Source organism: Filicampus tigris, chromosome 14 (assembly GCF_054856515.1).
Source record: "Filicampus tigris isolate MCC_2025a chromosome 14, RoL_Ftig_1.0, whole genome shotgun sequence".
NCBI lineage: Eukaryota > Metazoa > Chordata > Actinopteri > Syngnathiformes > Syngnathidae > Filicampus > Filicampus tigris.
The window spans coordinates 10,593,983-10,609,780 of NC_141230.1; the positions used below are offsets into that span (position 1 = coordinate 10,593,983).

The following is a 15,798-nucleotide window of genomic DNA, read 5'->3' on the forward strand; positions in this document are numbered from 1 at the left end:
CGCAAAGGCGTGATTAAATCAACAGCAAATCCCACATAAATGATTCGCAAGAAAATTAGTAATCAATTAGAACATCCATCCGCAACTGAAACCAGTTTTGTAATTGCATATTACTCAAACCATTTACAGAAAGGTTTAAAACAATCTATATTTAATTTGAAAACTTATATTAGAATACAGAAAAGGGTATTTGGAAGAAGTCAGTACACGTTGCTCAGTTTTGAAAGGGAGATCTTTGATGAGAGTATACAAAGACCTATACAACCACACATTAATTACATGGATACTGTCTGATGGTCTAGTATCGATATCACTGGCCTCTAAAGGACACTATAAGCTACAATCATCAACAGCGTTCATACATGTCATTAACAAAGCTTATTTTCCTATCAGGAACCTGGGTTATGAAAACATTACCTTGCTGGTGCCATTATTTTAGAAACACTACAAAGGTGTTACACAGGCCACTCATGAGGATTCCTTAAATGCGGAATACAAAAAAAAAATTAAAAATAAAACTAGCAAATAAGGTAAAGTAAGCAGCTGCCTACAAAAACAGAAGGAAGCCAGCTCAATTGAGTGAGAAATGGAAGAACCATTTTAACCTCTTCCCCAGAACAAAACAAAAACAACATGCATGATGGAGCCCCATCATAGGATGCCAACTTTGAACGGGTCATTGTGAATTCATGGCGGCCTGTTTGAGCAAATACTTTGACCATCGTTGAACATTAAAGATCGGGCTGCCATAGGGAGCAGCGGCATAACGATACAAACATTTTTTTGTCTTTCTCCAACAGCAGTAGTTTTTTTTTCTTTTTTCGTTTCTCATGGGATGGCTAAGAGAAACGTGAGCTAAATAGTACACAAAGACTTCAGCTTTTAGGTCTGGCCACACGCTACAGGTCCCGGGAAAAACCCTCCTCCAGAGCTGCGGTGCATGTACTTGTGATTCAAGAGGTAATGGGGCACCTCAAGCACGGCCCCCCCCCCCCATTCTTTCAATACTCATCTACAGCCCTGAGAAAGCCAAACAGAAAAATAGGGATGGGAGAGCAAGGGGGAAGGGCAAAAGAAGTGGAGGGTGTGTGACGTGTGTGTGTGTGTGTACGTGTGAAAGGGGCGTGGGGGCAGGTCTACGTTCCCATGTTGGCGCTTTTGAGAGACTGTGCTTATTGGAGTGGCAAGGTGTACACAGGTTAGTCTTCGTCGTCATTCTCATCATACTCATCCTCATCGTCGTCGTCGCCCATGTACGACACCGGGGTCTCCACGCGGGAGCCGCTGTAGTGAGAGTCGTTTGAGCTGGATGCCATGGTGCCATCAGGGCAGCCATCGCTAGATATAGGATGAAAAAGTGGTTCATGTTTAGTGGTTCTCATTTTTAATATATTTTGTTTATTTTTCTATATAGTTCCTATGTGCCTGAAATGACTTGTGTGAAGGTGAAGGCCTTCACATTATTCTTTTTATCATTATCATCATCCCAAAGACATGCTTCTTAGGTGAAACTGAAGACTACAATTTGTCTACGAAATGTCTCCCACCTGGCTGTGTAACGTGCTCCATTAGCCGAGGAGCCTCCAGTGATGTAGACGTTGCTGATGGGGCCCTTTGCCATCTCTAGAGAAGGAGAGACATCATCATGTGAAACCTTGATTCCAGACGTGAATCAGGAGCAATGTGTGTGACTGACCGATCACATAGGGCTCCAGAGCCTTAGGCACCAGGCTGCGTGCAACTTTCAAATCCTCCGGAGAACATTTGCCCACCTCCAAACCACAAGCCATGCCCATACGCTTCAGCACTTCGATGTCATCGTGGATCTCAAACATGCTGTCAAAGTTGAACAAGTACTCAAACCTGCCAATCAGGAAGAAAAAAAAGATCTTGAGCAAGCGTTTTTGGGAGAAACATGGACAGACACACTGCTCAAAACTGACGGAGCTGTCGACGTGTGTGTTCACGTAATGGCATACTTGTCATTGGAGATGCTGCAGTCGATGACGGTTTTCTTGCTGGTGTTGACGATGATGAAGGGAAGGTGGATGATGGAGTTAGGTGGTGGAGGTCTGTTTGCCTGCTGCTCACTCTGTCTGTTTCTCTGAACCAGGTTCTTGAAGGCTATTTGCTGCAACACAACAACAACGTGCCTTGAACAAGTGAACATGAATCACTGTGGTTATAACACTACAGCAACAAACAAATGCACGGTTCATTGTTAGTGTTATACACTCATTATATTTCTTATACACTGTAAAACGCCCACTTTTTATCTCCAGCTTTAACCCCTGCGATTTGAAAAATTATGCAGCTTATTTGTGTTTTTTTCCCCTTCAATCCCAGGAGTGTTACATTTATTTATTCTTAATTTGTATTTAACTCACCAAAACAGTGTTTACTCTCCAGGAATTTTCAGATAAGCTCCATGATCTAGAGATAGTTGTTCATGTTTTCAAATCAATCCAGACACTTTGAAGTCCTGGGCTCGGTAAGTAGATCTTCATCCATACAATCATCTCTCCACTTAGCCAAAGTCGGGTCACGGGCAGCATCTTGAGGTAAACCCAGACTTCAATCTCGCCAGACACTTCATCCACCTTTTCCATGAGGATCTTGGAGGTGTTCCCAGGCCATCTGAGACAGCTATTCCAGCCCGTCCTGGGTCTTCCTCAAGACACCTCCCCAGGGAGGCATCCTGACCGAGTGCCTGAGCCTCTTCATCTCGCACCGCTTGATGCGGAGGTCTACACTGAGGCCATGCTTAGTCCAGCCATTTTTTTTTTTTTTTTTTTTAAATTTGTCACCCCCCACCCCTCCGCCCCAAAAATCGGCATTCGACCGGTCCGGCCCAGGGACGGACTTGCCCAGCTCTGGATATTTGTCAAAAGTCAGAAATTTATCTTCACTGCCACCGGTGATTTGTGTCTTGCGCCGTGTTGACACAGGAGATGAAACAAACTTTAACTTTTGCGGCTCAGCTTCATATTAAACAAGTGAGCTAGCAAGCTGTAGCTAGTTTGTAGCTGGGGTGGTGCAAAATAGGGTGCACAAGGCATTCGAAGAATCCCTGTGGCCGGATGCTGGTTTTTTTTTTTTGTTTGTTTTTCAAATCAATGTTTAGGGGCGCAACGAGTTAGAGTTCAGTGATTTCCATTACAGAATACAGATGATCCGTAACATTTGTCCGCTCTGTGTCAGCTTTGTGAAAACATGGCTCTCGGTCACTCCTACCTGTAGTATGAGCTCCTGAAGCTGTGACTGTTTCTGTTTGATCCTTTCGAGCCTCCTCTGTCGCTCCACCTGCCATCGAGAAAAATACTTATAAAGGAGACGCGGCAGAAGTGACATGCGGTGAGACTTCTAACGATAGCGCATCAGTACCTCGAGGTTTTGGCACTCTTGCGCCGAGTTGGTGGGCAGGCCAATCCACTTGATCTCTTTCTTCTCTTTGGAGATGATGTTCATGGCCATGAGGACGTTAAGGGCGTCGTACACACGCCGCCGGATGTTCTTCTGGTCATATACATGCTAAAAGAAAAACACATAAAGAGTAACTAGTAGCTACCCCTGTTTGTGTTGTGTGACGGTTTGCATCCTTCTGCAGCTCTCACCGAGTCGTTGGGTGACATTAGGTTGTCGCCCGAGCTGAATTCTGCCACCAGCTCATCTGCCACCTCGTTGTAGGTGGTCACTCCCTTCTTCTGCACCTTCTCGCACACTTTCATGGAGAAATGCCTCAAGCCTTTCCCATTCTTTTCACCTTTCTTTCCACGCTTTCTGCAAATAACGTGCTCATCGGTCCATGCTGTGATTCGCAAAAAAAAAAAAAAAAGAACTCCTCAACAAGCTTTTGAGAACTTACCCTGACGACCAAGGAGAGGCATCAGAAGGTTGGGTCTGAGTCAGGAACTGGGAATTAGGTGTGTGCGGGCTGTTTACCAGTATAGTATTGGATACTGTTGGCCTCTGAGGTGTTCCAATCACCTGGAAAAGAAAAGGTGGTGATAACATCCTTCTCAAGCTATCATATTTGCTCAAACAGTGGCCAGGTGTGTTTAGTCACACAACTGCAGGGTACCAGTTCATATTAAGTGGACGACTACTTATGGCAAGGCTTTTGTCAAAATACTTGTGTAATCTCTTCAAATTATCAATTTCCACAAACCATTTCAATTAAGTTGAGCCGTTGTGTAAAACGCAAATAAAAACAGAATAGAATGACTTGCAAATCCTTTTCAACCTGTACTTAACTGAATACACTACAAAGACAAAATATTTCATGTTCATACTGATTGATGTTACTGTTTTTTTCCCCCCCAAATATATTCTTTCATTTTAAATGTTATGCCTTCATCACATTCCAAAAGGGCTGAGACAGAAGCAAACAAATGACTGGGAAAGTTGAAGAATGCTTAAAAAAAATACGGAATACAGAATAATACAAAAACTTTTGCCAACAAAGAAGCACCTAATCTTCTCCTTTAATCTTTCACATGATGGCAGAATACAGAAAGAGGGATCTTCAACTATTCCTTTTTGCACAATCTCTGTGAACACTCCAGCAACCTGGGTTCTTTCCTCTTAAACCCCCTCCATGGGCTTTCAATGGGGTTGAGGTCTGGGGACCGAGATGGCCGTGAGGGGAACCTGATTTTGTCTGGTGACTCATGTCTACAATTTTCAGTATATGAGAGTAGGCTTCTGCAAAAATGTTATTCATTTTAAGACTTAACATCTTAACCAGGGGTGCCAATAATTATGGAAAGCACTGTATCTTTAAGAATTTGTTTAGTGGAATAGTTCAAGTTCTATTTTAACTTTCAAGCAAAATATAGTCAGAAAGTCAAGTCCAAAAAGAAAATGCATGCGTACAATTTTCACAAGGGCAAAAATGATGTTCAGGACAATGGAACTAAAAAGGAAATTATTGCATAAATCGGTCCATTAAAGGTAAGGAATCGCATCACTTCACTGTTTGGTTTAAGGTTTGATTGTTAACTTTTACTTGTAGAACTCAGTTGTGGACTTGCATTACAACACAACATTCTGAGCAGTATTTGGAAGGTTGAGGTGTTTTCTTACAGAAATACCAGTAACAGGGTTGACAACTTCACTTGTGCTAGAATTGAGGCAGTGTGAAGGTAGGCACACGATTCCATTACCAAGGTGATATCTAAGCTGATTGTCATGATGTATACATCCCATGTATATAATGGGATGATGGATGCAATCCTGCTGACTGTACGGGTTGATAAGCTTAGGATCAACACCCAGCTACTCTCCCGCCAGGTCACCTCACAATGATAACGTAGGGGGCTTACACAACAGTAAGACATGGCAAAGAAGGCCGGCGAGCAGATCTGTGCATTATTGGTCACTGATTATGATCATGTGTGCTGTATATGTGTCTGTTGTATCTATGGTGAAGCTGGTCTGGTGAAATTCATGACAATACTTTGAGGCAGTGAGGGCTTACCATGTGTGGCAAATGTTGCATGTGCGCAGCAATATTCACATTGGACGGCCCAAGCGTTTTGGGCAGGAGCTGTTTTGCAACAGGGGCGCTGGCAGGCTGGACAGCAACCAAAGACAGGACACCTAACAAGACACGCGAGAGTATGAGCATTGAGTCCACACTGTTGTTCAAGCTCTGACGGAAGGGACAAATATAATGGAACCAATAATGTTGAACACGATCATTGTACTCCAAGCTATCTTTTCGTTTCACATCACATTAATGGAGTCCGAGGCTCAGCTGACCTTGGTGTTGACCACACACAACGACTGATGATCGTTGGGCTTGACAGTTTTCCAAAAAGACCGGTAGGGGGAAAAAAATCAAAATTAAAGTCACTCGTAACATACCACAGGAGAATAATCTTTGAAGTATTTGCTAATAGGGCCTTTAGTGATTTCAATTGCAATGGAGGGAAAATGTGAAGCACTTAGACTAATTGTCGCTATGTAACGCACCTTAGAGGTTTAACGCAGGTCACTTTTCGAAGTACATTACATTGTACTTTTATTACTTAACCCATTAAGGACGGGAGCGCATAACCGCGTTTCTACCACTACAGCCAGGAGCGCTGTTGCGTGTTTCTCTCTTTAAAGCCGGAGAGCGTATACGCCATTTTATTTTTTTTAATCCAATTCTCTGTGTCTTAGCCAATGAAATGCATCAGAATATACATGTGACGGAGTCGTGAGTTGTCGGAGGATATTTGAAATTTTTTCGAGGAAAAATGGAGGCACAGTCGATCGTGGGAGCTCTGCTATAAGTCACGGCAGTGATGTAGACTTGTGGACTTTAAAGCCGTGAAACAATCCAAACGTGATGTATGGTTAAGATATATGTTCTTAGACAATGACGATTTCAACGTCTTTGTAAGAGAATACAGCATGGTGATTATCACTTGATTTAAAAAAAAATTAAAAATAGTGCTTCACTTGCATCTTTGACTGAGACAGAAAAGATGAATAAACTCGGCCTGCGTGATCATGTCTAAGCTCTCGAATTCTTTTGGAATTATGTTTCTATCCGCTACAGGGGCTGAGATATTATTTTGTAGGTTGCGAAAATGTCAGGTTTTCAAAGGTGACTCCAAAGACGACCGTAGGTTTTAGAGAGATGTCTCACGAGGGGCTTCAGACTTTAATGAGTTAAATATGGCGTAGGTCTTGCATGACAGAATGCATGACATTGGATGGAATGCTTCACTCCAAAGTGCTGGGAAGCAGAAATTATCAAAAGTAAACAAATAACATGGCTGTCAACCTCAAGAAGCATGGTTGGCATTAGAGCAACATGATGATTAATAATATCATAGGGCTTCATACCAGTTGCCATGCAGAACAAGTTGTTATAAATGCTAGATAAGAAAAGATATTGAGTATAATCAATAGATACAAGTCATATCTTTTAGTTCATGTTTTACATTCACACTGCCATTGTTGTGTTACGTCAAAGTGAAGTTTGAGGTACTTTGAGGTACCCAGACTTTGCGACGCAGAACTTCAAGCAACAATTTTTCTAGTCGAAAGTCAGTAATTCCCACTTCACAGTTAGGTTTTTGTACAACTTTCAAGATTTTTTTCCCCCTCTGAAAAGCTTCATTCAACCCTCAACTGTAAGACTTCAACTTTAAAGGTTCCACTGTACCTTTTTAATGCGTAATTTAAATGTGTACAAAATCATTTTAAAAACAGCTACTACCTTTGCTGGGGCTCAGATTCTGATCAATGAAAACCTTCAACTCTCCATTTGTTTCCATTAGACCAGCCTGCGAAGGACAGAAATGTTAAATAATATCCCCTCATAATCCAATCACACAAAGTAGGTCATGTCTTAATGTCATGACATGGGCATGTAGTCACTTACATCTTTAGCCATGATCCCAAAGGACCGAGGAAGTTGAGCCTTCAGTTGGAAAGGGATTTCTTCTTCTGTTTCACTATTCAGACCCTTAAGAGATACAGACAATTTTAATGTTCTCAAAAAAACAAAACAAATGGTTGAACATTAACAGAGAGCCTGTGAAATTTCAGCATTAACCTGCCTTTGTGTTTTACACAGAACCCAGCAAATGGCACAAAAACAAAATGTCCTACCTTCTGGGTAGTATCAGAGGTGCAACATAGTTATACCGCCGATATGTAAGGGAGTGCAAGGACATGGATGTGAAGTTTAACAGCAGCACACAATAACTTAACTTATCCCACCCTGTTGTGTTGAAAGCAACAGTAACTGTCCAACAAGTATTTCAGTTGTCATACAAGACACAGGAATCATTTCATAATGCCGGTTGTGTTTCTGTGTGAAAGCAGACATCTGGGCAGACATCTGGGGCAATTCACGCCGATGCTGGGCTCTGTCTAAAAGGCACCGTTGAATTACATTCAAGCTCTGATGCTGCAATCTTGCGGCAGAGCTGTGTAAGAGAGGCTTGTAAAAGACTTGCATACTGTACAGATGTACAGGGAATCCTCTTTTGGCAACCCAGTTCTGTTCCTAGTAGTGTTGTCAAAAGTATGACATCTTACATGCCGTGTCAGAAAACAATACTAATATGTCATGGTATCGATACTACGGTGCGCATGCCCGCAGCGTCCACTGCACTTACTCTGCAAGCAGCGAGTCGTGTCTGGAAGCTAGCTGTAGCTAGCCCACACAGGCTATTGTGTGTGTCTGATCGAATGCCCACATATGTCCTGTTGTGGTACACTAACACAGTGGTCCCCAACCTTTTTTCTGCCACGGACCGGTTCATACAAGTCTATACCGTTTACGGCCCCGCCCTGTAACTATTCTCCGTCAGCGGGGGAGTGTGTTACGAGTGGTGCCCAATACGTCTATTTGTTTTACTCATTAGCTAGCTTGTGCATTTAATTTTAGCGCTTTACGCAACAGAGATGCTAGCTTGTGCATTTAATATTAGCGTTACGCAACAGAGAAGCTAGCTTGTGCATCTAATAATAGCGTTACGCGACGGAGACAACTTGGGGGGGGGGGGGGTTGGCGTCCCCTGCGCTAACATATTGTAGCGTCTACTGTGGATTTGATACCTTAATATTATATATGTGATACCTTAATATTATAAATATACCTATTTACAAAACTGAGGCCTGTGTTTCCAAACTTCTAACTTAAGTGCCATTTGACATTTCAAGTGTCACGATTGAAAAGTGCATGAACTGTTCCAATAACTGTTGATGACACACAGGATTGCAAGCAGGGGCGGGGCGGAGCCAGAACGTGGCTATTGGGTGGGCCTGAATATTTCTCTCACTTCGCACAATCCTCCTGTCCCAACACATTGTATATTCACAAAAAATGACAAACCGAACAATACGAAGTTCAGATCTTCCTGAGACAACCACAATTTTGCCATTCTTAATATTCAATTTAACAAAACACAATTTCATAATTTACTAAAAATGTAAAATATATATTTTTTCATGAATCTCACTGGGTGGGCAGTCTGTCAATCTGGGTGGGCCTGTGCACACCCAGGCCCATCCATGGTTCCCCCCCTGATTGCAAGATAGAAAAAAAAGAAAAATATCAATAAAACTCCAATCGCAAAGCTCAACTTTAATAACCTCAAATGTTCCAAAACTACGTTATAGAACGTGCCAAACATAACATAAGCATGCTCGCCTCCCTGAGCAGACTGAGTACAGTTTGGCAAATAGCGAACAGTCCCTCAAAGAGGCCAATGCTGCTGATTTCAATCTGTTTATTACACTCCAGTTGAAGTTAACTGTAAAACTAAACACACAAAAAGAGAATTACACAGAGTGCACATTCGAACATAAATCACAGTACTTTGCTTTATTTCCTGAACATAGTTAGCTCATGGCTAATGCACAATGAAAACGCCATTGACTCGCTCACGAAGATTAGCATGCTAATCACGGCACTTGAATCCCTCAAACAATGGCCACTTATCCAAAAATGTTGCAGGGAGGGACATAGAGAAGCATCCAAACAATACTCACAGGCATGTGGTCTTCCTACGCTGCCAAAAACCAAGTTGTAAAACTACGAAACTCGATCGTGATTTTCTTCTACTCCTCAATGTAACAACGCTCATCTTCTACTCCTCGGTGCAACTATACGCATCTCAATACGACGACCCACACTGCCCCCAAGAGGCCCAGTCGTGCACAGCTTGAATAGCCCTCCCATCAAATGCGCGCACACACACATACATCAGTGAAACTTACTGTAACTACAGGAGGTATGTGACAACTGTCTAATTTCCGCCATTTTTTGTGAGGACATTTTCAGGTCGTCGCGCAGGTCTGTTTTGCACTCTTCGCAGAAAAATGAGCTCTGGCTTGTTAAAGATGTGTTTTCCACATCTATTTTTAGATATAATGTACAATGGGATCTCCTATGTCGCCTGGTTTCGTTTTGATGATTCAAATGCAGTATTTCTGCTTATCACACACACGCCGGGAAAAGTCATATTTGACGGCCCAAAACGTGTTGAATGTTAGCAGCAACATTTACAGAATGTCGACTCCATACAATTTTGAGCTACTTGGGGACATGCAGACATAGTTTCGTCAAATTTGTACACTGCAGAAGAAATTATGCAATAAAAGTTGTCGCATAACCTTGAATGGGGAGCGATGAAGGGGAGCCGTAGACCGGGATAAGCTAGCCGTTGGTTGCCAGTGATGGTGTGGGAATCTCCTGTATCTAAACAAACAGGCAGACAGGGGGTCGCGCTACTGAGATGGCTTTATGGCACACCTATGTCGTTCCCTATGCTTATGTCGATTCTAAAAGCTTCTCTTTGCTCTTACTTGCCACACAGACTCAGTCACAGGCCATTCAATTTGAACAATGGAGAAAGTTACCAACATCTTTGCCTGCATTTTGAAGCCTTTAAAATGTTATAATTCCTTCATTCTTAATACATTGACAACATTTAAACGCCGTTTTGTTCCCTTTTTCCCAGCCCTTTACGGTTACATTGGTCTTCTTAGACGAAGTAAAAAAAAAAAAAGATTTTAATTTTGTTGTGATGCTTCTAACTACAGAAATGGATAAGTCATTTATGATAAGTCATTTGCCCAAAAAAATGTGTGCCTGGTGGATCATCAGTCAAATAGCTTGCTTCACTATATCCTGACCTAAAACAAATTGACCATTAACCCATTTTGGATCGGACCACATGTTTGTATTCCCGTTTAAAAGAATGAACCCAGTGTAGCAGCATAGAAAAGGAGGTTAAGAACTTTTGAGTGGATATTGGCGCACAAGGCCTACTTCAGGTGGAGGAGAGATGGCGAACTTCTGCTACAGGTCTTTGCAAAACATAACAACTTCACGTACACCAACGAACAAAGACCAAAAAAGTGATATCCCCACATGTATAGAACGAGTAATGGCACGCTAGGCCCGTATCCCCCCCATCGAAGCACTCTTTTGTTGAGGTGCGGCTAGCTAACTGATACAGCTAACCCACCGTGGCTGGATAGAGCCCGCTGCTAGCTTGCGAGCTAACGCATGCTTTGAAAGCGATTCTGGGCTAGATTGGTCCCGTTTGTCACCCCTCGCCGTTCACGTGGATACGTCTGTGAACCACTTGGGCTAGGGTTCGGATAATAGGGGGAGTAAAGCGGGCGGGATTGTGTGCACTTACGAGTGTACTAGGGCTGCTTCTTCGACGGCTGCCGTTGTTGTTGGCATTTGAGAGCGGAGGAAGAGGAGGTCTAAATCCTTAGCAAACAGGAAACATTGCGAGCAAAGTCAAACTATACTTTTGGGAGCATTCTGCAAGGCGAATAATTTCACGTTCGCTTACTATTATTATTATTATTTTATTCGCGTGTAGGCCTACGACAGGAGGAAAAAACATAGTGTGTGACATTATATTAGTCAAGACTTGAAGCGGTCGATGCGGGGTTGATCTTAATCGTCATCATATGCACACCTGTCAACGCCAAATGGTGGCCCATCTCAGGGACCGCTACAATTTCATCATAATGATGTATTAACAACCGTCTCACGCGTTGTAAATGTACACACCAATCAAACTTCCTTACTCATTAAACAGTAGGTTTGCTGGAGCGCATTCCACACTGTCTACTTTGTTTTTAAAGACTTTCGGGAAGCCACTGTTGTTTTGCAATCCTTGTCGTTAAAGGGGAACACATTCGAAACTCTAAAGTTCACACTCGAGAACTTTTTAAGGGTGAGGTGCTTGGAGAAACTAATCTCAACTCTCAAGTACATAGTGACAACTACCCATACTGGTGGCTTGGCGATGGCTGTGTTAGTTAGCAAGTTGCTAACTCGCGGTCAGCAATGAACAGGCACCGGTGCTTTGTTAGCCGACCGCTTGAGCTAGCAGCTAGCGGCCGAGTTAAGCACAGCTGTCATCGACAAGACCACCGGAGTGAGCTTTTAAAACTCGATTGGCGGTCTCTCACTGAGTTGTTTTAGAACGTCCACACAGGCTCCGAACCATGTCACACATTAAATATGTCAGCGGCGAGACCAGAGACGGATTAAAACAAGTGCTTACCGGTGCAGTCCACAAGTTAGCAAGTGTCGTTAGCTTCTTCTATCCACTCTCGGCTAGCCTTGCTACGGCAGCGCGACTCACAATCTGATCTTGGCGGTGTCTGGCTTCAGTTGTCTCTGATTGGTCACCTTCCGCGAGACGAAAGCAAAGCAGTCAGAGTAGCCCCCGCCCACTATCTTCGACGACGTTCTGATTGGACGGCGTACAAGTTTGATATTGAGGACACTGGCACCTGTCGCAAAGGAGGCGGTAAAGCAGCGTGATAAAAGGAGATCATTTGGGGTATGCGTTATGTCCTTTTAATTTCATTATTACTTTTTTTCTCAAACGTTACATAAAAAATGGACAGAGAAAGAGAGAGAGAGATTCACTCTACACTTTATCGAAATTCTATCATTTTACGGTCAACAGTATATTACTAGGTTTTATAATAATTGTAAAATATTGTTCAATATTATCCATAGCATGTAAATTAACAGTTAAATCAGTCAGTTAACAATAACAATAACTGTAATTTAACATCATAAAACTTTGGATTACTGTAAATTTCTGTTGTTATAACAGTTTCTGACTGGGAAATAAATGTAAAATACCATTAAATTTTCATCCCCACATGTAAATTAACAGTTATGCTGCAATCGAGGAAGGTGCAAAATCGGATTTTCCGACCGATTAACATGTGAAGTCATTCGACAATGGCGACCCCCGCTCCATGGAAACACAGACCGTGAATGGCAAAACATAATTTACAAGATTATAAATATAAATTTATCTATCTTTATTTATTATTACATTAATTTAGTTATTTTTTTGCCATTACTTCATGTAACACTGTATTTTCATTGACTGCGTGTAGACATGCCATTAGCTGCATGCATCAAGTTATTTGGTGAGATAAATGAAATGCTCTCAAGTTAAGATATTTCTTTATTTATACAAATAAAATAAATTATGCAAAAGGTTTTCTAGAGGTCACAATGTGTTGTGATTAACTAGATCAACAAAGAATTTATCAGGAATGCTTTGACATCAGAAATGGGACAATCCGAGTGTGATTAAATCCGACTTCCACCTTCCTTGAGTGCAGCATTCATGCTTGGTTAAGCATAACAAACTGTAATTTAACATTATAAAACAGTATTTTGTCAAGCAGTGGAGAGGATGGACTACATCTCCATCGCTTGACAGAAAATACATTCTGCTTATTCATTAATCGGTAGTGATAGGAAAATGAAGCTTCAAATTTGCTTTATGAACCAGTTGTGGTATTTGAAAAAATGTTTTTAAAGGTGCTCCTAAAATAAAGCTTATTCATTATTATTATATTATTATTATTATTATTATTATTATAATTATTATTATTATTATTAAAATAATTGTCATTGAATAGACATTTTCCATAGGCGTGATTGTGAGTGTGAATGATTATTTACTATATGTGCCCTGTGATTAACTGACGACATTATATAGTGTATCCTTCTAATGAGGATAAATGGAATAGAAAAACTGATGTATGTTTGTTTTCAGCTACCATGAATAATGGAAAATGATATGCCTCAAGAAAAAAAGAATGTTGATTCAAAAGCAGTATTGACAAGTACAGAAAGGAAGGGAAGAAGAAAGGAGGGCATAAGCAAAGGAAGATAGGGAGGAAAATAAGAAGCGGGCCAAGAGAAGGGGGCTGAAGGGAGAAAGAAAAGAAGTTAGGAGGGACAGGACATCATGAAGGAAAGAAGAAAAGCCTATCTGAGGTGCATGAAAGGCATGAATGAATATGGGAGGGATGGAACAAGGTTAGGAAGTAAAGAAAAAAAACAGGTCTGAAGTAGAAAGAAGGAAATAAGGAAGAAAGGCAGAAAACAGTTTATGTGACAGAAGAATAGCTGCATAAACATAAACCATGTGATGAAAGGAAGGCAGGAAGGAAAAAAGATAGGAACAAAGGTAGAAAAGTAGGTTTCTGCAAAGGATGGATGGAAGCATCAAAGAATAAAAGACTTTTTCACAGTGCTATATATTATGTCTGTCATGACCCTAAGACATTTCCTTTTTATTCGACACTATTTGAGGTGCATAAGTCCTGCTGGGTCATCATGTAATGATATTTTTTAAGTCCCTTCCTTGTGAAACAAAAAAGGTGAGGGAAGGCTGGCTGCGGAAGATTGTCTATATCAGCAATATTTTTGTGCGGCGTCCACACATATTACAGAGTGCACTCATGCAAATAAAACTAATCTGAACCTCCTAGCAGCAAAACTTTCTGACCAGGGATGAAGCGTTACGTCTCATATTTGACCTTTAACTGCAGGACAATGTTATGTAAGATGAGCCTTTAAATGTTTTAAACATGTATGATAGTATTTGTATGGGAGACACTTTATTTTTTTATTTCCTAATCTAAATAAAGCATTTGTTATATTATCTCTTAATATTTATGCCTTTGTTTGCACTATTTTCACCCTATCATGACCAGTTCAGGGTGTGGTCTGTCTTTTGCCCAAAGTCAGCTGGAATAAGCTTCATCTCACCCATGACAATGAGGATAAGTGATATATAAAATAATGGATGGATGGATGGCCCAAATATGATATTTTTCATCTTCTTGTAATTCACATTATTATTATTGAGCTTACTCGCTTTCTTTCTTTTTTAAGTTTTATCATAATTAGAAAGTGTTATGTAATGTATAGGACACAACTTGGACATGATGATGAGAATGATGGTTTTGATGGTTTTCTTTTCACAGATAGGATTCACAAGTGCTTCTTAAGGTTAAAATACACAAACAGAAATATTGGCTATTTACAATATGTATGCAGTTAATCCCTAAATAATTTTTTTTAAGAACGTGAACAAGATTGGGGAAGCAGTCCTCTCACTCATCTTCTTTTGCATACTCATCAACATGTCTAGTTGAGTACTGCATTTTTTTTTAGCACTGCAACTTCTTTGTGCATTCAAGACATATCTGCATGCTTCAGTGCTCAGAAAAAAAACATTCGGTTTGTTTTTTTTAAATTGGCTGCTCTCATCGCCAACCTTTCTCTTCGTGACAGGTTTTGAAAAATAAATGAGAAATGACTGTGACTGGGTGACAGGATGTCTTTACCTTGAACATGGTGTCACTTCAGAATAAGTTTTACAGAAAGCTGGCATGAACCTGAGCTACAATAGCCACTAAGTAAAATGCTTAGGGTACCGACACGGCAAAAAAGGTGTGGGCCGCACTAATGTTAAACACTGATGTCAAATGTCAAAACTTGCTAGGTTTTTAGACCCATGGTCTAATGTGTCTTTGAATTATACACGTTTCTTTATGACAGTCCTTCTGTAAAAAGTAGGGTGGCCCCCCTGAGGGAATGTGGTGCAATGCCGGGGGTGGGGGGTTGACATGGGGAACATTGTTTATTTTATTTGTTTTTACATACAAGATGTCTAAAGTGTAATTGCACATCAACTACATTAGGTGGCAGTGGGGCTCTCATTTTGTTTTGTTTTTTCAATTTCAGACCTAACTTCAAATCTTTTGCGAGACAAAAAAAGTTTTAAAAGTTATTCTTTGTTGTTAGTGTTATTCTTTGTTGTTGTTAGTGTTATTCTTTGTTGTTAGTGGATCTAGTAAAAAAGTTAAAATGTAAGTTAATTACGGTGTTTCACACTGAAATTCAAATTTTTGTTTAATAAGATGCGCAACAAAAAATATAAAACAATAAAATACTGTCAACGACGTGAGAATTCATAAAGTTGCGCCTTC

General features: G+C 41.0%; 1 protein-coding gene across 3 annotated transcripts; it reads right to left on the reverse strand.

Annotated features, from left to right (window-relative positions):
• Positions 1 to 134: 134 nt before the first annotated feature.
• On the reverse strand, positions 135 to 12,198 carry tfdp1a (transcription factor Dp-1, a). Of its 3 annotated transcripts, XM_086051220.1 has the most exons (14): positions 12,045 to 12,198; positions 11,160 to 11,236; positions 10,126 to 10,210; positions 7,382 to 7,465; positions 7,217 to 7,283; positions 5,480 to 5,601; positions 3,866 to 3,987; positions 3,615 to 3,780; positions 3,385 to 3,531; positions 3,235 to 3,303; positions 1,980 to 2,131; positions 1,697 to 1,863; positions 1,548 to 1,623; positions 135 to 1,338 (listed from the first exon to the last, which is right to left on the reverse strand). In XM_086051220.1, exons 2-14 carry the CDS (start codon positions 11,204 to 11,206, stop codon positions 1,200 to 1,202), a joined length of 1,443 nt encoding a protein of 480 aa, XP_085907346.1. In that variant the 5' UTR covers positions 11,207 to 11,236; positions 12,045 to 12,198; the 3' UTR covers positions 135 to 1,199. The 3 variants fall into 3 exon arrangements, with proteins under 3 accessions (XP_085907346.1, XP_085907347.1, XP_085907348.1); XM_086051221.1 differs by lacking the exon at positions 10,126 to 10,210 and having other exon boundaries at positions 12,045 to 12,174; XM_086051222.1 differs by lacking the exons at positions 10,126 to 10,210; positions 11,160 to 11,236 and having other exon boundaries at positions 12,045 to 12,195.
• Between the last annotated feature and the right edge of the window lie 3,600 nt (positions 12,199 to 15,798).

Coding starts and splice junctions, on each gene's coding strand:
- tfdp1a (XM_086051220.1), bottom strand. CDS start 11,206: ATGCCAACAACAACGGCAGCCGTCGAAGAAGCAGCCCTAGTACACTC. Junction 10,211..11,159: donor GAAGCAGCCCTAGTACACTC/GTAAGTGCACAC, acceptor CTGTTTGTTTAG/ATACAGGAGATTCCCACACC. Junction 1,624..1,696: donor TCTGGAGCCCTATGTGATCG/GTCAGTCACACA, acceptor CTCCTTCTCTAG/AGATGGCAAAGGGCCCCATC.